This window comes from Talpa occidentalis, unplaced genomic scaffold (assembly GCF_014898055.3).
Source record: "Talpa occidentalis isolate TD23 unplaced genomic scaffold, MPIMG_talOcc4v2.1 talOcc4.7, whole genome shotgun sequence".
Taxonomy (NCBI): domain Eukaryota; kingdom Metazoa; phylum Chordata; class Mammalia; order Eulipotyphla; family Talpidae; genus Talpa; species Talpa occidentalis.
Window position 1 is genome coordinate 124,133,311 of NW_023605083.1, and position 25,563 is coordinate 124,158,873.

Below are 25,563 nucleotides of genomic sequence, written 5' to 3' on the forward strand. Positions count from 1 at the left end.
CAGCACATTTGGAGCTGGTGGATCCTTTTGGTTGACCAGGCAGCCTCAGATGTGCTGCTGGCAGAGAGGTGGGGTGCTGAGTAGAATGGTTGGGGGCACTCAAGATGCGTGGGGAACGAGCAGCCAGGATGTGGCTCGTTCTCCAGATGGTGCTTCTGTCACCGAGGCCAGTGGGGCATCAGAAGGTGGGCTGCGCAGAGACCCAGCCACCACAGAGTTGTCACTGAATACAGAAGCAGCCAGGAGACCGGCGGGGACGTGAGGGAGAGGGGTGGTGGATAAAGCCCCCACCGTGATACTGGGAGCAAGAAGGGCAGCCTCCTACCTCCTGATCTTGAGGGGGGATAAGAATAGTGCCCCCTGCCTCAAAAGAGGGTTGCTCTTGAAGTGAGGACTGAGGCACCATCACTTCCCACCTGTGCAGGTCTCCCTTGACGTCCCTCTATCCCAGCTCCACACCCCTACTTCCAGCTCTCCAAGTCCTGTCCCTCCTGAAGATCTGTGCCCTCTATGCAGTCTCTCAGCACCACCCCACCCACGACCACCACACTCATCAGACACTCAGACACTGCCTGGAACTGCAGCATCTGTGCCATGCCTTAGTTGACCAAATAAGAACCTGGGGGTTCATTCTGACATTCCCAGAGCATCTAGCACAGGGTCCTGGAGATCATTTCCTCATGAGGAGAGCAACATAAAAGCAAAACGAAGAGAGGTTTTAGGGTGAAATGCTGTCATAGTGTTAATATCTTCAATGCAACTTCTCAGCTATCCCGCAACTGAAAAATTCTTAAATTTCGATATCTGAAATTTAATTTTGTTTAATAAGTGATTTGGTTATAAGAGTTCATTGGAAGCATTATTTAAAGGGAGGGAATTTTAACAAAATGTCGTAAACTGAAATACGAAGCATAATGTAAACTGCGAGAAAGCCACTTTGGTAGAATCTTCTCTCGTGCCCATTTCTGAGCTAAGCCCAATGAACACGGGACTCTCTGGTGCCCGCTCTGACTCCTCACCTCAGCCTCACTGAGCCGGGGTAGCCACCGGTGTTGCTATGACCCGGCCGCGGGGCAGAACCACCCCTCAGAAGGGCCGGCTTTTAGGCGGTCTTGTTCATCTGCTGCAAAGGGCAGGGCAACATTCTGGAAGTAGCTAAAGTTTAACTGACAGCAGCCCCATTTTACTGCCAGGCCCTAATTTCAAATGACCTAGTGGGGCTCAGTAAGAGCACAGGAAACAAGGAGGAAGCGAGCACCGCTGACGTGGTCTGAGATAAAGTTATTGTTCATTGGCTCTGTTCATGCTTTTGAAGGCGCCGGCAGCCTGTTCTCCCCACAGGGCGGCCTGTGCCCAGGCACTCGGATTAGCCCAGGGTCATAAAGGGAACGTCCAGTTGAGTCTGGTGAGTCGTCTGGCGGAAAGTTCAAATGCAACAAAACCGCCTCTGTTTTCAGGTACAGCCGTCCGGGGCCTGCTCTGGGCTGCTCCGAGTTGCCTCTGTCCATGGGGAGCTGCAGGCCAGGATCTCCCGTCTCTGTTCTCGCCTCCCGTTCACAGAAGGAACTTACCCGCTGCTTCGAAGACGTCCTTGTGCCTTGGCAGGGTGTCGATGCCAGGGAATGGAGGCTCTTCAGCTGGTCCTCTGGTCACCACTGGTCGGGAGGTTTCCAAGGGGTCGGCTGGAATTTCAGTCAAGCCCCAGCTGGTCACTGGGCACGGGCAGCCCCCAGACACTCTCCTGCCTGTCGTTTCAACCCAGGTCTGGGAGTGCCCACCACCGCGAGGGGCAGCATCGCCTTCCTTCTGCTCAGGGGGAGGATTCGGGTTCCCGCTGTTTCTGCCCCATCGCGGCTTCAGGATGTGCACGTTCCGAAAATGTGCTCGCCACAGGCTCAGGCAGCCGTCACTCAGGCACCGGGCTCCTGCCGTGTGGCGGACTTTGGAAATGCAACCATTGGCAGCATGGGCTCCCAGAGGGAGGAGGCAGACAGGGAGATGACTTGAGCCCAGAGGCTGTGATGGGAAAGCCAAGGAGTATGAGAGCAAGGTCACCTGCCCCCCAGGAGGAGCCCTCTGAGCTGAGGGCCAGGCCAGCAGGGGCAGGTGTTTGAACTTGATCCCAAAGACAATGGGGGTCCATGAAAGGATTTTAATGGAGGAGTCACAGGATCTGAATGCTTCCAGAGGGATAACTTAAGACAACCTAAAGACTAGAGGGAAGAAGAGCTGAGGTGGAGGCAAGAGGACCAGGGGAATGACCCTGGCCGCAATCCAGGCCCTGGAAAGGGAGGTGCCGCAGACACATTCAAGAGAGGGGTGATAAGACACTTGACTTTGGGGCCTCATTGCACAAGGCATGAGCGGCAGCAGCACCAGCAGGAGGGGGGTGGGTAGAAGGGGTAGGAGGAGCAGGGGGAGGTGCATTTGGGCAAGAATAAATCCAGGAAGAGGGACCACAAACTTGAGGGGCGAAGATGATGCATCCAGCATCCTGAGTCTGAGCCCGAGGGGCTCGTGGGACGCACCATGGTGAACAAACTCAGGTGAAAATTCCCACAGACCCGCATTCAGGCGTGGGCGGCGCAGTCCCTGTCTGCTCCGGGTTAAGGCTCAGCTGCACCTCCAGGGCGCGGAATCCGAGCAGGAGTCAAGGGGGTGGCTGTGACAGACGCCACGCCAGGTGTGAGAGGTGACTCAGCCTCCCAGGGCGGCGCCCTTGGCAGTGAGAACCAGCGAGCAGGCAGCACCTGCCTCAGCCGCATGCGGCCCGGGGCCAGAAAGCAGCGAGGCCCGACCCACCTGAACCGCAAGGGACGAGCAGAAGTCAAGAGAAAATGCAAAGCGTGACTCAGGGAACGCGCGCGCCTGCCAGGTGCTGAGCCTGTGGCTGCTTCATGGTCCCGTCCAGGGTGTCGGAGGGCTGACCTTGACAGGTTAGTGGGAGGGCAAGTCCCCAAGGGCCGGTTTTGAAAGTGGAGAAGCTGAGGGCTGCACAGGTAGGATGGGCTGAATAAATAGGTAAGGTGAGCCCCGCAAACACGACATGCAAATCACCCCCCCTGCCGAGGGCGGAATCTTGGAGCTACATCTGCAAGGGGTGGCAGCATCCAAAGGAGCTGAGTGTGGAGGATGCTGGGCCAGGTTCAGGGAAACAAAGCCCTTTCCTGGCCCACAGGGGCTTGTGTTTTTTGTTTGCCCGTTGGGTTTGAACACAACCCGCAGCGGCAGCCTCGACGCTCATCTTCTGCACCGGCGGGTCCAACCTGGCAGCTGCGGACCGCGTGGGGCTGCGAGCAGGCGAAGTGGCTTGTGAGCAGAAGGAGCTGAGGGCCGCCCTTTATTTTTTTCTTTTCTTTTTTAAATTTTATATATTTTTATATCCTTTTTCATTTTTGTACAGTGTATGCATTTTCATCTGTGTTATAGTTGACTGAAGTAGAAAGGCAAATAGCCCCGCCGGTCTGGCAGCCACTGTGTTGGGCAGCACTGGTCTAGAATCTTGTTACTCTCATGTGTGGGTGAACTTTCTGGCTTTTAAAGCCACTGCAGGTTGCATGAAGAGCATTTATTTGTTTGTTTGTTTGTTTATTTATTTATTTTATTTTGAGCTCTAAAGTTCATGTGGGCTATCATAGGCAAAACAATTAAAATGTTTATGTTGGGTCACAGCCTTCACACTCAAGCTTACCTGGCCCTCTGGGAGGCTCCCTGCTGTAAACACCTCCCTGGGCAGGGGTGAGGCAGAACAGCTGCCGCAGGGTGTCGGGTTAACTGCCCAGCCTCTTTCCCACGCAAGCTGGGTCCTTGTGACCCCGGAATCTAAATATTTCGTTGCTGGGTTGCTGATGGTGAAAGGACAATAATCCTCTTCCTATTAACAGAGCAAATGGTGCTCTTGAAAAACAGAGCTGATCTCCACCTTCTTTGCCAGCAAAATAGTTGCTGTGACAACGTGTCCTCGGGCCTCGAGGTCTGTGTACATGAGGCAGAGGCTCTTCCTGTGAGGATAGGGTGCCTGTGAAGAAGTGGAGGCCCGTGGTGTCTCTTCACAGGAGGCCGCTGCCCCCCAGGCCCCCCCCAGGTCCAGGGCTGGTCACTTCCATCATCCACGGGAATCGGGGTTCTTCTCCCCTCTGTGAAGGATCCCGGTGCCGTGTCCCTCCCAGCAGGCACCGTGCCTGTGGCTGTCCCAGGGGAGTTACTGTTTTCTCCTCCTGTCGAGCTGGCCTGATAAGTCATCCACTTCCTAGTGGGTTATGCGAAGCTGCTGTTTATTCTTCTGTTAAATTTTTATCTGATTAAACAGTTCTCATGTTTGTATGTAACTTTCAAAAGGATTTAAAGTTAAGTCACTGCATTAGGTTGGCTTTTAGAAATGTGACCTGTGACTCAACTGAGGCAAAAGAAGGTTCTGGAAGCCTCGAAACCGGCTCTTCCACAGACACCTGGTAGAGTATCATTGGCAAGACTAGTTGGACACCAAGACAGCTTCTGACGTCATCTGGTGTTAGTATGTCAGTTATGCTTCTCGCCCGTTCTCCCAGTGATCTCATGAGATATGATGAGAAGTGCCTCCGTGATGGAAGCTGAAGTGATCAGCGGGAGAGTGGTTTGCCTGAATTCACACTTTAATGAGACGCGGAGCTGGCCCTTGATGATAAGTGTTCTCTCTAGCGTTCCCAGGAACTAACTGAAATGTTTTTAGGGAGCACCACTTTAAAGAACCTCTCAGCACAGGCTTCCTAGTGACTGCTTTACCTTGGATTTAGACTGGACAGAACCTCTTCCTCACCGACCAGCAGTCACAGCCGCGGGTTGGATTGAGGAGGCTGTGCCTCCATGGAGCGGCCATCAGGCCAGGCCAACTGCACTTGGCGACCTGCCCACCTGGAGGCAGGTGTCTGGAAAGGAGAGTTTGAGCCTGGGCCTGTGACTTGAGGGTAAATGCCTGGCTTGCTCATGGCCCCTCAGATTTGTGCCAGCCTGAGTCTCGGTTGAGGAATGAATGAGTGATGGAAACTGCAATGCAAGCGTCCGAATCGGCAGCGGAGGCATGTCCTTGGGGACTCTGCTGTGGGGATGTCCAGGGGTTGAGCAGTTCATGTTCATAGCCGCTCCGCAACCAGAGGATGAACCAGCCTTCGCAAACCAGAGGTAAAATGCCCCTTGGAGTTTTCCACCACAGCAATCTCCAGAAGGAAATTACTCAGGGGACGTTCACCCCGGGAGATGAACAGGGTTTGGTGGGGTTACCCCACCTCCTTCAGCTGTCTCTTTCTCCTGCCCCTTGCTGAGTGACGGTGGATCCTTTACGCCTCTAGAGCATGATCTGACACTCAGTTCTCAGAGCTCTGGAAATGGGATCCGCCCATCTGGGTTCTCTTTCTGGAGGTGCCGAATTTCTTGCTCACGCCCTCCCCTGGGAGACCAACTCTGGGGCCTCCGAGGCACTGGGGACGCTATAGAGGCTTGAGGTTCTGCATTTCCTCAGGATTTGAGATCTAGCACGGCAGCGCCAGGCTGTGAAGATTTAAGAGGCAGATTTTCATAGAGATTTGGGTAAGAATCCAAATCTAGGAGCGAAAATCTCCAAACCAACCCATGGCCTGAGGGGTTGAAGATGTCCAGGATCTGGCTTCATCTGTGCCACAGACAAGTTGAAGGACGGAGCCGGGAGGATTGGGATCCTGAGCACACGGGTCGGGTGGCTGTTGAGAGTGATGCATCCGGTGACATTTCCTCCCACCCTGCCCTTCCTGTGCTTCCGTGGCCAGAGGCCGACCTTCCAGTGTCCCCCCAGAGAGTACTGTGATACAGACAGCAAAGCAGAGGTGAATTCACTGTGGAAATTTCTAATTCTGTCCTTCTTCCCCACTGAGAAGATGTGACCCTGAATGCACTTGTCTGCTCAAGGCCCACGCCCTTGGGATGTCATTATCTGGACAGAACTGAGATTATGTAAGCAACGTTGTTCTGAGTCCTCAGACACACTGCGTTGCGCTGACGTCATGCAAACGTGCAAAGTCCCGTTCTCCTAGTTTAGCAATTGCACTTTCATGCGCTTTCACCACATGTTCTTGTCTTGATTTCATAATGACGTATATGTGCAAGTATGTCCTCTTTAGCTGTGATCTGAGTGTTTTACGATGATGATTCAAAGAATGGATTATGTTTGTAGCATGACAAAGAAAACGACAGGAGATTGTCACCAACCCAACTTTGTCCCCCAAACAAAGCTGGTGGAGAGAAGCATGAAAGTTCAAGTCCTTGGCTCCCCCAGATGTGTGAGGATCGCCACGCGGAGTGGCTGCAGCTGTGTGTGCGAGTCTGCATGACAGTCGAAGAACCCAGCTGCCCGCTGGCTGAGTAATTCCAATCTAGGAAGAGGGCTGTGCGCTACGGTGCGACTTAAATTGCATTCTATGTATTTTTTTAATCTGTTCTTGATTTTTGTCTCTAAATGCAAAAATGGGAGACTATCTTAATGCTAAAAATGTGCTTCTCTAGCCAAACCAGATTTAATTTTTGGATGAATATCACTGCCTAAGTTGATTCAGTGGCAGGCATTATATTTAGACCTTGGCTAACAGGAAAAGGTCCGGGCGACATGTCCTTGGTGCTGCCAGTGTCGGGAGATTGGCTCCCAGCCCTTCAGACTCTGGGAGAAGTATTTTATCGTGTGAGTTTATGTTCTTTAATAGAGAATATAGATCTCTCCCAGGGATACATCTACCTCCATAAACATCAGTCATGGAGGTTTTTAAAGGTGTCCTTTGAACATTAAATAACCACAGTGTGAACATCTTAGATTAAAGAAGAAATCCCAATGAGAGCTTGATTGATATCGGGTCTCCAGGATCTATCTCAGGGATCCACACCACTGACAGAGCCTATCCTCTAGAGTCTATTTCAGGCATAAAATATTAACTAAGAATTCATGAAAGGCATATTAGTCATCTTAAATCAATTCACCATGCTAACAACCAGTGTCGAATGCAGCTTGTGGTATTTAGTGCTTACAGAGGACAAGTAAAATTCTTAGGCAGATAAGATCTGAAACACAAAATAAGATCCTCCAGCACAGTGGTTCACAGCTCCCTCTCTGGCTGCCTGGAATGGAGCTCCCCAGCGCCCCAAGACACACCCTGGCTATAAAATCTTAGGTAATGTTTCTTAACCTTTTTAAGGCTCAGTTTTCTCACTTATAAAATGAGGCAAATATATAGAGAGATTGATGAGAAATAAATAAACTAATAGACATCAAGTACCTAACACAGTGCGGGGACATCATAAGTATTTGAATAATGGTAATTTCTGTTCTCGTCAACATCGTGTTGCTTATTCTATTGATTTTATTCTTCTTATGATCCTAGATGAAAAAAATAGCCAAACCCTCGCTAGCTGTTGCATGATGCAGATGTTACTACATTTTGCTTTCTTACAGTAATAACTAGACAGAGTGATGCAAAGGATTAGGCGATAAGAAAAAATGAATGAGCTTCAGCGAGGATGAAAAGGTCACACGGCCAGGAGCAGGTGGGCGCTACCCAGGATGCGAACTCCTGGCTTGCCATGGGCTCCTGCCCCTGCCTGGGAGGCACCTACACACACGTGCACACACATACACACACACGTGCACACACAGGCATGCCAGCAGCAAGAGGAGAAAGGCTCCTAGAGATTCTAAGTACCTGCTTGGAAGATGACCCGCTCGAAAACCGGGATCTCTCGTGATTGTTCTCTTGCCCCCAAAATTGATCGTGTTTCTTCTCATTGGAGTCTTTCCTGCATTCCTGTCTTCTCAGGCAAGCCTAGAGAGCAAAAAAAGGTTTGTCTGAGGTCTGTCGTCGGCTTTGACGGCTTTATGCCGATTTCTTCTGCTGGGGAACGTGACATGCGTGGGGATATTCATCCCTTAGTCCAAAGTGCCCGTCAAAAATATTTGTCATTGCGTTAATCACTTTATTCTTTGCGATAAATAAATTGTAGTCACCAGTGCCCTAAGTGACATTTTGGCACGTGCATGCCCCACGGATGCGCATGTGGTGTTTGCATCTCCTCCCGGTCTCCTTCCCTTGGCCGCTCCTCCCTCACACTCGCCTGCACTCTGCTCTCTCCCTCGGATTATGCTCTAGTCACAGGGTAAGAATTTTCATTCGCGAGAGCTTTAGCCCAGGCTGTTCCTCCCACTTGGAATGCTGTTCCCGAGACGTTCTCTTGGGCTAACACCCAGGTGGCCCTTCTCCTCAACCCCGGCTGACCTGATTGCTCCTTTAGCTGCTTTGCTGGGATTAGGCACTGCCCCCCTCTACATTATATTGAGTCATGTGATTTTTGAGCCTGTTTCCTCTACTGGCCCTGAGAACACTGAGGGGAAGGACCATCTCTGAGCTTTTGACTCCCTGACATCCAACGCCCAGTGTCAGTTGAGTTGCATTTTTGTTTTGGAGGGAAAGATTGAGCCCCAAATACAAAATAATAGAAATAAAGTGACCAACTATATATATATATTTAAATGTAAAGAAAATCTAGTATCAAAATATTTCTCTTCGAGTGCTGGGATGGGACGCTCCCGAGGGTAGCGTGAGAGATGGGGGCTTGCACTGATATTTTAAATAGTCCAAAATAGTAAAACTTCTCAGGGCATTTCTAGGGATCCAGTGGCTGAATTCACCTTTCCCCGCCAGAACCAGTTACCCGCTGCGACGGTACAGCAAGGCGGGGTGGACGCCTGGTGCTGCTGAACTATTCCTGACATTTCCCTCTTCCTGGCTGGGTCGAGAAAGGAAAGATTCCTCTGGATTTTTTCCCCGCCTATTAGAAAATGCATTTCCTTCCTTGAGGTAGAAGACAGGTCAGAATTTCTTGCCATGGGGAAAGCCTGGTACGGGGTTAGGAATAGAAATGACCTGATATCAACAAAACGTTTCCCACTTAGAAGTGGGAACAGAGTGCCTTATACTGAATCACGGGCTCATCTGCAGGGGGCGGGCTGTTACCTGCAGTCACCGGAATCCTGGGTTCCCAGGAGAGAGATGCAGATTTACCACCCCATCGCCTCCCCCCCAACCCCCATCCACCTTTGCCTGGAAAGGGGACGTATGCCAAGATGGCTGCACGCAGAGCGGTTGCAGAGCGGTTGGTTGGTTTGCATCTGTCCCACAGTTAATCTCGTTTGCAAAAACCATGCCATACCATGGTAAGCCGTCATAAATATTGGGCAGGGTTTGTTTGCATAAATAAACAAGAGCCGCACCCGGCCCCCACCCCTCCCCCCCAAAAAAGTCTGAACAGTAACCATAATGAAGCAATTGAGCAAACACAAAATAATAAACCAGGAGAGTCAGCTGGAGCGCCTGGTGAAGTTTAGCTAAACTTCAACCTCCTTCCTCGTGCAGTGACTCCGGATTGGAGCTGTTTGTGGGGAGCCCTGGTGTGGGGCACTGTTTCCTGGAGCAGATGTCTGCCTTAGCCTGACCTCCTGGTACTACGGGCACATAAAGAAAATGCTGGTGGAGGAGCCAAGGCCGGGGAATGCACGTGGGACCGGGGCAGACTTTGCGGGAAGAAGGGAATTCTTAAGGGCTGAGTGTTTTTTGAACGTTCTTCCAAGAATGCATGCAGCTTCACTATTTCTTTACCAAAAGGGGAGGAAGAATAGAATAATTTGCACTGTTGGGAAAAAAAGATTGTTTTTCCCTCTGGTTCCTTATCCCTGCTCTGCTAGAGGAGCAGATCAGTGACAAGGTACATAGTTTGGATCTTGATACAGCGGAACAATTTTTCTGCCAATCAAACATTCACCGTCCCCAGGGAGAGCTTTGCAGAGGAGAGAGCAGGCAGGCGGGGGCAGAGCCAGGTCCAGACTCCAGTCCTAGAAATAGCAACCCCTAACCACGCTCCCGCGAGGACTAGCATTCGTGTCATTTGTCAACGTGAATTGTTTGTAGTTGATGCATGTGGGGTGCCCAGGTGACAGGGCCAAGGAGTGAAACCCACAGGCTGGGGAGGGGAGCAGTCTCTGTAATTCAGAAGCACCAGTGATCCTCTTCATCCCTCAGCACTTTTAAGATATTCGCCTCTCAATTTCACGTGTTGGAGTTAGACTGCTATAAATAAGTTTCTGTTCAAGTGACGAAACTGGCTGCGGGCAGTCTTGAAATTGGATGTTCGGGTAATTTCTTATTTCCTCCTTCCGGGGAGAATCAGGGCTTCCTCCTGCACCCAAGCCCATGCCTCTGACTCCAGCACAGCCGTCTGTCAGGCTGCCTTCTGTGCAGAGGCTCCCACTGTGGGGGCAGGACACAGAATGTACAGATACTCCCGTGGGGGGATAGGTCTGTGGGGGTGACGTGGGCTTTGTGACTCACTGTAACTCAACATCGGTAAAGGCGGCAAACCCCGGCTCTGCCACTTTCTAGCATCGTGACCTTGGGCAAGCTGACTCCGTGGGTTCTCTGTCTGTCCTCCGCAAGCGTGGGGAGAACACGAGGCACTGTTGGCAAGACACTTGTAGCGACTGGCTCCTGGTGAGTGTCCCATAAAAGGGGCCCATCATCATCATCCTCATCCTCATGGCCACCATCAGCATCATCTGCATCATCTGCATCATCAGCATGACGAGGCTTTCCATTATTCCCAAGCCTATTTCTTGGTTTACTCTTATTTCCCAAGTCAGCCTTGGCCAAACAATGGGACTGATCTTGGGCACGAAAGAAGAAAGACTCTTTCTTCTATCTAGGCCTGAGGGTCATGCTGGCCTTTCTGCCCTGGAAGGAGAGGTCTCTTTCCAAGCCTGCTCTTCCCTCACCCCCGGGTGTCTGGCTGCGGACCTCTAGCTTGTGGGTCCTTCTGCAAACTGTTTTCCTTTACTACACCATTGCAGCTTTCTGAATCCACCAGAAGTGTGTCTTTTAATCATCCATCCCCTCCTTCTGGACATCACCTGGGCTCCTGGTGCTTTAGGAAGCCAAGAATCACAGCAATACTCCCCAGCCTCCTGATTCTGGCTACAGACCATCGTAACAGTGACCCAGCCCTCCATCCTGATCCATCATGGCTTCCGTAAGGTCGTTGCTACACCAGCTCCCCGAGCATTTTGGAAGCTGCCACTGACACTAGCTGGTGTTTTTGGTGCTGGTTCTCTTGATCTAAGGTGTATGACCCAGAGTTTAGGGTCCTGATCATCACTGGTGACACTGTTGAGTAAAGTTCATTCATTCTGAGGGGTTGAGGCATCAAAGACCTGCCATTTGTGACAACACGTATGGACCTTGGGGGAATTATGATTTCATTCATTTGTGGAGTGTAAAGAAAACAAAACAAACCCCTGGATGCTGACAACAGAATGGTGGTCACCAGAGGGGACAGGCCGGGAGGGGAAGGGAAGGCGCCGAGGGGCTAATAGGTTGGCAGCGGATGGGACTGCACCCTTGGTGGTGGATGTGGTCAGAACACATAATTGTGGAAGCTGTACCGTGTCGTAAACTAATATTAGCTCACTGAAAATAAAAAGGACAAAGAAATCAAAGGCAGTAAGACAGTGTGCCATGACAGCCCCCTTGAACTAGTTTATTTTCCCACTTAGCTGTGAGGAGTAGAGTAACACACACCTCAGGCGATAGCAGAGCAGAGGAGCCCTCCCCTGACTCCCATGGGGAAGACAGAGCTCCACTCCCCAAGCCTGCTGGGTGCACCCCCCACTCCCAGGCCCCCTGGTATAGTCGCCCATCAAGTCCGCGAACATGTTTGATCTGCGCTCGAAAGAATCAGGATGAGTGTCATGACATGAACCCATTGGAATGCATGACGGATGACGGGAAATGGTTCTGCAAGAACCGTCCTCGGTCTCTCTGGCTTCCAGTGGACATGAATGGCTCAGTGCTGCCTCACGGGATATAAATACACTTGACCAGAAGAAGGGAAAACAGGTCTGCACATGAACACCCTGGAAGAAATAGAGCCAAACTCCAAGAGGGCATATAATTATGTGCTAGTTACCAGATTCTGAAATAGCATGTAATATGCCAAATGGATGTTTATTTCCTCTTGTTTTCTCAAAAGAGTCCCTCCCAGCCACTGAAAGGAGAAGCCTCAAAATAGCTCAGGGTGGGTTTAACCCTCCTCTCCTGCTCGACGCAGACCTGTGAAGGCGCCGCTGACTTGGTGCCTCCCGATGCCGCGCAGACTTTGAGAGGCAGCCGGAGGAGTGTAGACAGGAGGCGGCGAAGGGCTTCCATCTGAGCCAGCTCACCCAAGGCAAGTTAGGCACAGGAGGAAGCATGTGGCAGGTGCATGACTTGGGCGTTCCATCCACTTATCACTTGTAGCATTTGAGGCCCCTGAAATGCAGAATTCCTCGTGTCCAAGCAGGTCACTGCCCTGCCAGTGGAAGCTGGGGTTCCAACAAGGAGGAGCAGACCGAGATCACAGACGACCAGTGGGTCCGTGTCCACTCAGTGTCAAACCCACTGTAACAGTGCCGTAACAGAGACGGGTGGTGCGTGGACCAAACTATAAAGGGGTCCTTAAAGTCAGGCAGTTGGTTCTTAAATTATGATCTTAAATCCTTTCTGGAACAAGGCAAGGGGTAGTAGGTTAAATAACACAAGTCATGCTTCTCCCATGGAAGACATTTCTGTGGGTGGCTACCTACCTACCTACTTCAGCAGCACTCAGAACATTATGGACACAGCCCTATATAGTTTTTGCAGACCTGGCAGTGAGGGGTTTTGAAACTGCCCTCGGGGGCGGATGTGACTTTTAGGAATAGTGGCAGGTCAGTGGGATTGAGGACTTGATGACCAGAGTAGTGGTCACGTTTGGAGACACCGGCTCTCATTAAGAAAAGCTGTTGGGGGCCTCCCTGGTGGCGCAAGGGATTAAGACGCAACCTATGAAGCTATCTGCAGCCTCTGCAGCATGAGTTCCATCCCTGGGCAGAAAGCGACCTCCATGGCCCGGCAGACCTCTCCTGTCTCGCTCGCTGCTCCCCTCAGCAGTGTATTTCAGTGGGTCCGTCTATTCTGCTCCCCACTCTGTCTCTGGTGAATTCTCTCACCGCCCCCCCACACCTCTGGCTTGTTCCCCAGTTCTTGTATGCATGAATAAATAAATCTTTTTTCAAAAAAAAAGAAGCTATTGGGTTCAACATGGAGGAGTAAGAACCCCCACCCCTGGCCCTTACACAGCTGTGGTCCAGTTTGACGGGGGAGGGAGGGTCACACCTGTGGCGATTTCATGATTTCAAGGCAATGTCATAAGCAGTGGTGCCCTGGCACTGGAAAGATGGACATGTTCTAAAATGGGAGGCTGGGTGTGGCTGCCCATTTGGCAGATTTTCTAAAAGTCTCATGCTCAAAAGTTAAGTTTCAACTTAACTTAAGGCCTTAAGTTTCATGCTCAAAACAGGTGCATTTTATGATAGGTAAATGACACCTCAATGGAGTTGTTTTTCAGAAAAGGGTGCCATGGGATACAGAGGTTCCCTTTAGTGCGCAGGGAAAACTATGGTTGTCACCACCCTTGTCAAGGAGCGAAGCAGTGGGAAGAACTGGCTGGAGAGGGGGTGCAGGGTTTGCTGTGATTCTTGCATCCCTCTTGGAGGGAGGGGGGGTGACGGAAGGCTTCCACCAGCAGAGTTAGATGCGTGTTTTGGGGGAGGCCACAGGAGAGCAGTCTGGAGGCAGGGCCCAGCCTTCGAGAGAAACCACGGAGGTCAGAGCCAGAGTGGGGGCGGGAGGAGGAAGAGGAGGGCAAGGCTTGGTGGCTGCTGGGGTGGGGGTGAGAGGGCAGAGGACCGGGTCAGGGGAGGCTCAGGTCCATCTCTGCAGAGGGGGCATGTGGAAGAGGAGGGCCGGAGGGCCGGGGGGCGTGCACTGCAGATTTGCTGAATTTGAGGTACGGTCCAGACAGAAATGTCCCACAGGCTGGGAGTGTGTGATCCCGACATGTTGGAAGATTCGGGATTACAAGTCCTTGGTGCTGAAGTGATGCCTAGAACTGTAGGAGGGCATGAGTCACAAAGGCCTTGTGAATGATCAGAAAACTGGGCTGATGGCAATCTGGAGGATGAGCATTTGAGAGGCAGGGAGGAGTACGTGCGAGGAGCAGGAGGAAAATCAGGGGAGAGTGATGTCAGAAGGCCCAAGTAGCCCTGGTTCTGGATGGAAAGAGAAGTGACTTCACATGGAGATAACGCTTCCACAAACAAAGACTAACAGGGCTTCCAGTATCAGGGGGTCAGGGGAGGTGACAGGCGGGCAGGGGGCTATGGGAGGGGCAGCAGGGGAGAAAGCGGGGTAGGAATGTGTTGACTGGGGACCTCTGGACACTGGACGGCGCCGAGGCTGCACCTACAGGTCACATGGGCCCCAGAAGTCTTTCTTCTTTTGTTGAAAAGATGGAAGGTCTGAGTATGTTTGTAGGCTGAGCCAGTAAGAAAAAGGGACATTTCAGAGACCCGGAAGAGCACCCTGTGGGTGGAGGGGGCCGGAGACAGAGGCGCCTGGACCAACATCTTGGCCTGGATTGACTAGCAGCACAGTCACTTGACCCTGCAGACGGACGTGTCCCTGTGGAAGGGAAGGGGAGGAGTCGAGTGGCTTCCCAGCCGTGTTTTGTGTGTGTGTGTGTGTGTGTGTGTGTGCGTGTGATATAAGAAGGGAAGTTCTCTGTTGAAAGTATGGGGATTGGAGGTTTACAAGAAAGTAGAAAAGTTTAAAATAGTGACAATGACAGAGGGAGCTGACGGGCAGTAAACCTGTGATGTGAGTCCCTTCCTTCATACCTGTCTTTTCCTCCCTCCTTCTCCCCATCTACCAGCAAGATGTCTGTTCTGCTGCTGTCTCCTGGGTGGGAGCACTTCTCCCCATGCCCCCTCCCACCATCCTGGTTCAAGCACTGTATTTTCCCTCCTTGCTTTCTGTCATAACTCCCTTACTAGTTTTTCTGCTGCTTCTCTTGCCCCTTTCAGACCTTCCCCCGACACAACAGCCAGAGTGATCTTTTAAAAATGTATTGGGGAGGGCCTCCCTGGTGGCACAGCAGGTTGAGCGCAGTGCTGTGAAGCTGTCTGCAGCCTCTGCAGTGTGGGTTCGATCCCCGGGGCGGCCAGGGAGAAACCCAAATGGTGAGGCAGACCTCTCCTGTCTCACCCGCTGCTCCCTTCAGCAGTGTATTTCAGTCAGTCTGCCTGTTCTGCTCCCCGCTCTGTCTGTGATGAATCCTCTCACCCTCCCACACCTCTGGCCTATACCCCAGTTCTTGTATAAATAAATAAATTTTAAAAAATGTGTTGGGTTGTCGGAAAAGTCATGGTGCAAAGCAAAAATACACCATGACTTTTCTGACAACCCAGTAATTCAGCTCTTAGCTCTTCCTTGCTTAAAATCATCCACTAATTCTCATGGTGATAAGAATTAACTCCAAATAACAAACTTTGTCCTGAGAGAGTTAGGATGACCTGGCCCTATCTACCACTTTCATACTCCTTTAGTCAAAGTGCCGCAGACACTTGGGCATCTTAGTTCCTGCCTCAGGGCCTTTGCACATGCTTTCCTGCAGCTCAGGATGTTCTGGCTGGATCTTTCCCAAGAATTACCTCCACTGTCAAGTGTTCTTTCCTTAAAGAGGCCTTCCCTTCCTGGGGAAAGGGGCATCACCCCCACCCTGTTGCCTTTGTTTTACTTGCTTCACTATATGTATCAGTAACTGAAATCATCTTACATATTTACTCGTGGGCTGTTTGTTTTTTTGAGCCTAGAAATACTACCCCTGGGAGAGAAGGGACTTGGTTCAGGACATAGTAGGCGTTGAGTAAGGATTGTCACTGGTAAGGACAAGATTGAAAGAGCAATTGAGATTGAAAAGTAAAACTGCAGTGGCTCAGAGTCCCACAGGTGTGTGATTTTCTTCTGTGCCTGACCTGGAGACAATTTCAAACACTCATTTCCAACTGCGGGCCAGGTGGCCGAGGCATCTTTGCGTAAAGAGGATGAACTCCTAGGGCAGCCTGTTGGATGTTTACGTTCTTTACTTTACATTCCTTCCATCTCATAGTCTTGTGGGTGGGTTGGCAGGTGGTGGGAGGAGGAGGAAATTGCTGACTCCGTTTCCAGCCCAAGCTCAGCTGTGTTATACAGGGAAATTGGGTTCCTGAGCGAGGTCTGGTTTCCTTGGTGACCTGGGAGGTTCGGTTATATTTGAAATTGCTAAGAAGGAGAAAAACATGATGATAGCAGTTGCGTGTTTTGCGTGGGGAAGGAGTACTTTTCAGCCCTCCATGGAGGCTGAGGATGGGCCTCCTTGACCGGCCAGGGTTGACTGCTGGCCAGGCCTGCAGGCTAAGTGACACTTCCTTACTGCTCCCAGGATCCCACAGCCCAGTTTGGCAGGTTTGTCCCATGCCAGCTCTGGGTGCTGGCCTCTGGCTCCTCAGATTCCCTGCCTTTGTTTTTGCATATAAACACTGTAACCAGGGTGACAGTAGTTAGCTTACTGTAGAATGTGCTAACCACCTTTCTTCTGGCCTGGTGACAACAAAAGGGCTAGAGATGGTATACAGGGCAGGGAAACCCAGTTAACTCCTTAATGTCCTTTCTTGAGAGTCGCTTTGCCAGATTTAAGCTCCCGTGTCATTTGTTGATCAGGTCTGTGTTAAACTCCTCTCTCATTTCAGTGTTGTGATGCTATCGGGAACTGGGCCCTGTTACCAACCCCACACTGTGCAGATGAGGAAACTGAGCCTCAGGGAGGTAGAGCGACTTTCCCAGCTAGTGAGTGGTGGGTCTGGGAATTTATAAAACCGTTACTGCTTATCATACTGGTACTGTTATCTAAATTGTCTCATAAAACTGTCCACAAAGGTGGAAGGTAATTCCTATGTCCTGCAATTACCTGATATTCAGAGTCCACTTTATGCTGCATGTCCCGGAGATATTGTACATCACTGACGAACTTCTGCCTGTCCTTTGCTTCGTGCAACATGATTCTTAATCCCCAACCTGCATATAAAAGATAAATAAACATGCTATGATAGGATCCTTTGTCACTTTCCCATATTTGAATATCCCTTAGAAGAGCTTTTATTCTCATATTAATCTAATGTCCCTCTTTTGGCAGCACAGATGTTCCTTTCAGACTGAAGGGGCTCTTGGTGTCCGTGTGTTGCTGTGCCCGCCCACCCTCCCCCAAAAGCAGCATCTGGCGTGGGGTGCTGGCCTCCTTATTCACAGACAGTTAGGTTGAGACACCTGATTCAGAAGCTGCTCTACAACGTGACAAAAAAGACAACCCAAGCACCTAGCTAAATTCGCAGTGACCCAAGTTGTAAGCCCCTGGTGGTTTCAATTCATTTATGTTGGCATTCCTGTTCCAGCCCTGGCACCCCAGAGCGTCTGGGGTCTGGGAGTCAGCAAGAACATGGGGCTCAGCCCCACCCTTGTGTCGCGTACAAGCCAGGGTGGGGGACTGGCGTGGAACAGCAAACCCTAATTGTGATACATGCTAAGGAGAAGTGATGTGTGTTCTTTGCGGGGATTGTAATGGGAAAGAAAAACCTGGTTTGGGAGGCAAGGTTTTCCTTAGAAACAACACTGGGTCTGGTAAGGAGTGAGGCAAGAAGAGGCAGAGAGAGCATTCTAGACAGAAAGAGCAGCAGGTAAGAAGTTTTAGGGCACAAAAGGGCTGGTGAGGATGGGGGTCAGGTGGCCCAAAGCGGTTAGAGCAGAAAGAGGGGAGAATATCACCAGAGAAGCTAAGGGGTCGGCGTCAGCAGGGGCTGTTCATGTGGCTCCTTAAAGGTCATGTTTCAAAGGGCCTTGTAACCCTACTAGAAGGTTCCTGCCTGGAGAGCCCATGATTAAATTTGCATTGTCACAAAGTCCCTCCAGCTGTCTGTAGTATGGAGGATGGATGGGGGAGGGATGGAGTAAAAGCAGAAGCGGAAAGGCTTTGGGAATAAATGACAGCAATCCAGATGAGGTAAGATGGGACCAGATTTGGGTAGCAACAGTGGAGAGGAGGAGGAGGAGATCACAGTTACTATTTTCTGAGCCTTTGCAAGCCCCAGGCGCTGTTGTGAACATTTACACATCTTAACTCCCTCAGTCTTCACCACAGTGCTTTGAGGCATGCAGACGAGGAAGAATTTGAGTCACAGAGGGATTTGAGCAACCTGTTCAAGGTTAGAGAGTTAATAAGTGGAAGACTTGGGATTTGAACTTGCAGAATCTCATGCTAGAGCTCAGACTCTTAACCTTGATGGATGCCCAGGAGAGCGCATCACCAGGACTTAGGGGTTATTTGGATGGGACCAGGACAGAGGAGTGTAGAGGATGCTGCCCAGGTTATTGGCTCAAGCAGTAGGCTGGTGGGTATGAGCATTCCCTTCAGAAAACTCAGAAAAAAGAACAGATTTGGGAGAAAATAGCATGGAGTTTGAAGTATCTGGGGTCCTGAAAGTGGAGGCAACAAGTAAGCAGTGGGGTGGAGGGTCCTGGAGTGTTTAGAGAGGAAAACACCTGGGCCCCGCTGGAGGGAAAGGCAAAGTGGGCATTGAACATAGGACGACTCAGGACTAAACTCTGAGGAACAAACATTTAGCAACAGGTGGCCCGAGAGAAACTGCAGAGAAGACACAGAAGCCAGAGGAAACCAGGCAGTTTCAAAGATGCTGAGAAGATGGTGTTTCGAGAAGGGAGTTGTGAGAACCCTGATGCACTTTTAGCAGACTTATGGGCAGGAGACAATTGTGGCAGATGCGTCAATGAGAGATGAGGGAGTAGGGACAATGTTTCCAAGAAGTTTGGTTTTGATTGGTGCAGTTGAGTTTATGACCGAGATATTTAAGCTCACAAAGTCATTAAAGGGCACTGTTAATAATGAGTCTGCTAGAGTTTGTCTCTCAGGTCCTCAGAGGCCCCACCCTGTTTCAGGAGAGCAGCTTCAAATGTTTCCACGAATTTTTTGATGATGACCAGGTGACAGGTGCTGCTCTAGTCTCCAGGGAAACAGCAGGATAAGATGTCCCTGCCCAAGGCAATCACATCTTGTGCCTTCTCCTTCCACTCTCTGCTTTATTCAGTTGTATAGATATTGGCAGAGTCAGGTGCTCCCTACTTGCCATGACCCAACTTTGAGCAAAAGGGAGATTTCGTGCTGGTCTCTCAGGGATTATTTTTTCTCAAGTAGAGAAGCAGATGTTTGAGAGCTGGCATCTGATCTGACTCCATAGTCCAATGGGTAGCTCCACTATTAAGAGGAACAATGAGGAGCAACCTCCAAGCCAGAGCCAGGGCTCATAGCCAACACAACAGTGGAAAGTAGAAATTTTGATACTCCACACCCTGAAGTCTGGCGGGGCTGGGGCTTTGACAGTGAAACCCCTGGTGAGGAGGGGTGTTTTTGCAGGAGCCACCAGCTTGCCATGTGCAGTTTCAGCCTGGACCCTGGTCTCTGCTCAGCAGACACTACCTGGAATAGGACAGATGGCATCTCACCACATACTGGCCAATAATTTTCCTCTCCCTCTTTTTTTTTTTTTCAGCTCTCCTTTTTATTCCTCCCTGATTAAATAAGTCCTGTTATTGTTGTTTCTCCCCAGTGTCTGCTTTTTAGTGACGTCCTGCTGTCAAAAGCTTGCAGGTGAGGACCCACTGACGGGGTCAACTCGGTTCCACCAGGTATGTCTGTTTCACCACAGTCTATACACAAAACCTACATCTTGTCTCTGAGCATTTTAATAGTCATTTATGGAACTTTATTTTAAATGATCTCTTTTAACTTTCCATATGCCTTTATACCTACTTAGAATGAAGTTCTGTTTCCACCCTTTTCAGAAAATGGTGTTAAAACAGGCAGAAAGTTGAACCCCTGCTGCTACTGTTGGAAAGAGAAGCCTGTCTGAATATTAATCAGGCAGAGAACATAAGGATTCATAATAAAAATATATTATGAATATATATATGAATATATATGAATATATATATGAATATATATAGTGGTCACTAAAAGGGCATATCCCAGAGTCCACTTGGATAAGGCATTTTGGTTACAAAGTTGACATAGAAAAGCCAGCTAATCTACCCTGGCGTTCAAGTGGTGTTGTTTTTAAGGAGGATTCTAAATCAAGAAGCATGAAACAATTTTGTCTAGGTAGGTAGGAAATAACACTATTTGAATTACTTGCTAGGTTACCTCTGACTTCACAATCACCTACCAAATAAAGAACTTTAATACCACCTACAGAATTCTCCGTTCCCTACCTCTCTCTTTACTTTAAAATGAATATTTAGAAGCATGGTGGTGTCTCATGTAATCTCTTATTTAAACACATAAATACTTTGTGATTAAACAAATACTACCAGCACCAAGGAAATATGAGCAGAGACAGATCAAGGAGATGGTGGGTGGGTTGCCACAGTTTAGACAAACATTCTTCACGTTTCTGAAGTGTCACTTGAACTTCATGCAGTACTGCAGGTTTGAAAAACTGACCGGGATAAACAAACAGAAATAACTGTGTGGAAATAAATCCACGTGAGATAATGCTTAACTCATGGATCTCAGCTTTGTGAGCCGGCTCAACCCAGATGACTGTTAGAAGCCAAAAATGTTCCCTCAGCAAATACAGACAGGTAGAAGGAGTAAGGGGCAGGGGACTGAAGAATGGTGATAAAATGTGGGCAAACCACATGTTTCTAAAATAGCATTCTGTATTCTCTATTTCTCACCTTGATGCTGCTTCTCAATCTCAAATCAACCTATGGGCATGCATCCTTTTTGTTTTAAGTCTTTGGTGATAATGTATTGTGTCAGATCTGTGCTTTAGAAATCAACATGTTACACTGGGAGAGGCGAAAGGAAAGCAAAAAGAGTAGGTGTGCGAGAAGGGAGAAGGAATCCTGCTTCACTGAAAGCAGCAGCAAATGACTCTTTTTGGCCTTGAAAATTCTACATATCTGTGAAATTTCAATGAAGAATATTCTAAGTGCTTTGTGACATATGCATTCCTCTCTAGTGCAAATTTCCAATTCAAACCAAATTTCCCTAAATCAGATTCTGTTTTAGAATCTGATTGCAGAACGCTTCTTCCAGTTCACAAAAAGCAAAAAGCATATATATGCTTCTATGCTGTCTCTCTAGTCTGTGATTACATTTTTCAAAGGAATTGATGTGAAGGGAGTTCTTTTTAATAACAAGCCGTTTTACTGTTACCTTACTATGTTCCTATAATAAAAATGTTAAAGTGCATGTGTTATGAGTTCAGCAAGAAAGAAGCATGTAAATTTCAGCCCCCTTTTAAACTGAAGTTTCTTTTGAAACAAAACCTAAATGGTTATATGAATACCTGACAATCAGATTTATAAATTCTGCTCCCCCCCTTTTTTTTAACAACTGGGTGCTTGTGAGAAGGCTTTCAGGAGACCTTCAGTCTTTCACACACTTACTATGCAGTGACAAAGATCACAGAATTTGTTTAAATTATAGTTTAAAAAACCCTTAGCGTTTTAAACTATTAATTTATAAACATGTTTTGAATATAAAAGTAGCAAAGATGAGTGATTAGGGCCCAGTTTCCCTAACACTCCCCTCCTGAAAGACTAGCAGGCCCGAGGGACGGAAAGGCAGGGACACGAGAGAGGCGGGGCGTCCTTGGAGACGTCCAGTCATTTGGGCTTAGGAATGGTGGGGCGGGGCTGGAGTGGGGATGTGGGGTGTTGGGGGTCAGAAAGGGCTGTGTAAAGACTCGCGAGAAGGGTTTTTAGGCGGTGGGTCTCCTTGTGATTGTCAAACCGTGGAAGAGAGGATGGTCAAGTCCAGACCAAAGAGTCTCAACGTGTACTGGGGGGTGGGGGGTTGGTGTTGGGGGGAGGGGCTGTGTCACTGGCTTGACTAACAATCCGGTGCTCTCAACACCCACCACCAAATCAACACCTGCACTCAGGCGCCCCGAGGCCGCGGCCCAGGTACCCCTCTGCAGACCGGCAGACAGTGGGGTGCGCGGGAGCTGAGCAGGTGTCAGGCGGCTGCGGGTGCGGGTGCGCCCCTCGGCGACCCCACCTGTGTCCCTCGGAGGCCGGCAGTCGGGGGCGTGGCCAGCCGGGGCGGGGGGGGGGGGCGGCCGGGCTCCCTCCAGAGGTGGCCGAGGCCGACGGGCGAGGTCGCCCGGGTCTCCGGCGCCACCTCCCCGGGGGACCCGGGCCTCCGGGGCGGGGCGGGGCGGGCCGCGCCGTTACCTTGCAGATCAGTCCTTTCTCCCCGGCGAGGGGCCGCAGGAGCCGAGGGCCGGGTCCGGGGCGGGGGGGGCGCCCATCAACCGCGGGGGGCCGTGCGTGCGCCTGTGCCTCCTCTCGCGTCTCCCTCCCTGTGCCGGCCCCTCCTCCTCCTCCCCGGAGGCAGCTTTCCGCGGCGGCGGCCGGGCTTCGCGGGGCCGAGGCGGTGGGGGCGGCTGCCTGGCGTCCTCCCGTTTCCTTGGCAACCGGCCTCCGCCCTCCTCGCGCGGGATCCGGGGCCTGGAGCGCGGGCGGGGGCGGGGCGCAGGCGAGGCGCGGCCCGGGGTCCTGCGCGCGGAGGTGGGCGCCCCGCTGGTTGCCGTGGGAACCCCTTGGGGGGCGGCGGGGACCGCACAGGGGTGATGGCTGCGGCGGGGAGGGGATGCTGAGGGGGAGGCGGGTTGGCTTTGTCTTGACACCCAAGATACCCGCGCCTTGACTCCGGCCCTGAGTCCGTGGGATGCTCTAGAGACGCTGCGGGTAGAAAACGAGAGGGGGCAATATTTTAACTGGAAAAAAAAAAAAAATTACAGGTAATACCCAGGTAGGGGGAAAGAGCAGCCCTGGAGTTTGGGTGTGTGCGCGGGATATGCTCCCACACAGAGAGGAAGACGTGCAGGATCTAGCAAGGAGGCGCCGTGAGCTGCAGGGCCAAGACCAGCACCCAGTTATGCCAGTGAGCGCTGCAGCGCTTTTTCCAAGGAAGGGGGTTCTTAGACCGGTGCCCACAGATTTGGAAGGAAGGCATCAGAAGCTGTGCGAGTCTCACCTTCTCTCTGCCAGGTTTATTTCTGTCTGTGTTTTTTATAGACGGGAGATGACTCTCCCATTTGTTTTGCAAATTTAGGCACTGGGTAACTTGCCAACTGGTGTCAAGTTAGGGCATTTTTGATTGGGTAGAGAATAAAGAAAAAGAAGAGAAATTCTTGGGCCCTTCATCAATGTCTCCAGTCTCTGGGGTCTGTGTTTAGGGTATCTTCTCAGCAATCCCCCCAATCCAGATGGCCCTCATGTCTCCTGCAGCATCACAGCATTTTTCTATTCTCACCACCAACTGGTTGTTTCCTCCCTGGTCTCATAACTGGCTTATTGTAAGGACCTCCTAAGGGCTCCTGTCTTCCATACTCTATTCCCTACTATCCCTCCTCTTCCATAAGGAATAGAGGATTGAGGTCCTCAGTCCCCTGCTGAGAAACCCCCAAAGAGCCAATAACACCTGCAGAATATAGTCCTAACTCTAACTATGGCTTCCCTCTGCTCTCCCCCTGGGCTTACTTTCTTGGTGTTCCTCCCCTAGCACATTTTCATTCCTATTTCAGCACATCAAGAGGTACCTGTTACACACTGGATATCCCTCCCTGCCTTCACACCAGCTTCTAAGGCATACCCTGACCTGGCATGTGTCCAGATAAAATGTACTTAGGTGAAGTCTTTGTCTAGTGCACTTTGTCAACCAGCCTTCATGAGTCCTTCAGAAGTCCCTAGTATCCATCGGTGTCTAATAGTTCAACTCATGTTCTTATTCTTAGCTGGCTATCAAGTAATCCTTACTAAAGTATTAGCTGGTAATTAACCAGTTACCGAAGACCTTTCTTCATTGTGTTTGCCTTTCAAAAGAAAGTACTTAAAGACACACTAAGAAAGTACTTTAGACACACTAAAAGAAAGTACTTTAAGACACACTAAGTTGAAAATATAATAGTAGAATGATTGGTAGAGAGCTTATTTTGTTCGAACTAGGATCCCCCTCAAATAAAAATAATTATAATGATTAATGATAATAATTATTAATGATTAACAGATGAGGAAGTGGACGTCCAGAGGAGGTTTGAAGAGAAGTGACACATGGTAAGTACCAGACCAGGGCTTTCCATTCCCAACCCCCTAACATTGGCCCCAGTAAGAAAGCACCTTGACACTTGTGGGGCCCTGACTTTTCTCCTTCCACTTCAAGGCCTGTGTAAAATAATATGACCTCAAAAGATGACTGTGAGGATTAAATGACAGAGGACAAACACAGCAGTTAATATCATACCTGGCATATAGTAAGCACTCGATACTCAGTAGAATTCCTTTTTTTTTTTTTAAAGATTTATTTATTTTTATACAAGAATTGGGGTACAGGCCAGAGATACGGGGGGTGAGAGGATTCACCAGAGACAGAGCAGAGAACAGAACAGGCAGACGGACGGACCGAAGTACACTGCTGAGGGGAGCAGCGGGCAAGACAGGAGATGTCTGTCCCGCCATGTGGGTTTATCCCTAGCTGGCTAGGAATCGAACTCGTGCTACAGTGGCTGCAGATTGCTTCATAGGTTGCGTCTTAACCCCTGCACCACCAGGGAGGCCCAGTAGATTTCCTTTTTGAGGCATATTTTATGATTTTATGTAATGTACATGAGTGTAAACCATAAAGATCTTAAGACTTTGTAAATGGACAGGTTTGCTAGCACCCCTACATCCCTTAGTTTTAAACTCTTCTACATTTCAAATATTTCTGAAAATCATAGGACGCCCAAGGTCTGCAAGGGAAAAGTTATCACACAAGCCAAGTTTAGGGTTTAATGAGTAAACTTAAGCTTGGCATGTAAATGACAAGTAATATTAGTTCTAGCCTTAAAGTGCAAAGCAGAGAAATATCAAAATGAGGAAGAAACACAATTTTGGTTGGGGAAAGAATCCTACTCTTCACTACTCTTTGTACAGTGTCCCTGATAGCTGATGAATAAATGAAGGAAAAATTAAGGCAACACATAGAATGGATTCTGATGGCTGGGATGTTTGGACCTTGCAAAAAAGCATCCAAAAGTTCTGCTTTCAATCTAAGAGTTCTGCAGAGGACAACTTCAAGTATAAAATTTCCAAAGTAAACCATGTGTGTTTCCAAAATAACATTTTGGAGGAGAATATTTAATTCAGTGCAAAAAGTAAGTTGTCCAGAGGAGTAACTATATATTCTAAATCCCCCAAAGCTTCTAAGACTGGACTGTCCAGCAGCTTTGTGGAGACCCCTGGAATTGGTGTGCATTTTGATGGGGGTCATTGAAGATGTAAGAGTGGGTCCTTGGTTTTGTATGATTAGAAATGCCATTTAGTTCATTCAGAGTTGAGTTTTTAAAGAAATTAATGTCTAATAATCCTACTCAGCAGAAACTAAATATCCTCCACTTGACCAAGTGACTGTTTTATACCAGGGAAGAAAACTGACACTAACTAGCACAAGGTATTCCCTCCTGCTGGACAGGCAGCCCCAGGAGATCAAATTAAAGACCAGAAGTTTTGGTGA

At 49.7% G+C, this 25,563-nt stretch overlaps 1 protein-coding gene and 1 long non-coding RNA gene across 4 annotated transcripts in view; one reads left to right on the plus strand and one right to left on the minus strand.

Moving 5' to 3' along the window:
* Positions 1-22,426, minus strand: part of MARCHF10 (membrane associated ring-CH-type finger 10) — a 73,008-nt gene extending 50,582 nt beyond the window's left edge. Inside the window, exons 1-3 of one of the 2 annotated variants that reach the window (XM_037492661.2) lie at positions 22,242-22,426; positions 16,900-17,006; positions 7,695-7,814 (exon numbers count right to left, since the gene is read on the minus strand). In XM_037492661.2, the coding sequence (XP_037348558.1) occupies positions 7,695-7,814; positions 16,900-16,989 (210 nt within the window). In that variant the 5' untranslated portion in view covers positions 16,990-17,006; positions 22,242-22,426. Of the gene's footprint in view, positions 1-7,694; positions 7,815-16,899; positions 17,007-22,241 lie in introns of those variants that run through there. The other variant, XM_037492660.2, reaches the window with a different exon arrangement.
* A 252-nt stretch (positions 22,427-22,678) lies between these two features.
* The window catches only part of LOC119231038 (uncharacterized), a 45,284-nt gene continuing 42,399 nt past the window's right edge, over positions 22,679-25,563 (plus strand). For both annotated transcript variants that reach the window (XR_005121852.2, XR_008549750.1), the window contains exons 1-2: positions 22,679-22,810; positions 24,079-24,125. This is a non-coding gene — a long non-coding RNA (uncharacterized LOC119231038). The remainder of the gene's footprint in view (positions 22,811-24,078; positions 24,126-25,563) is intronic.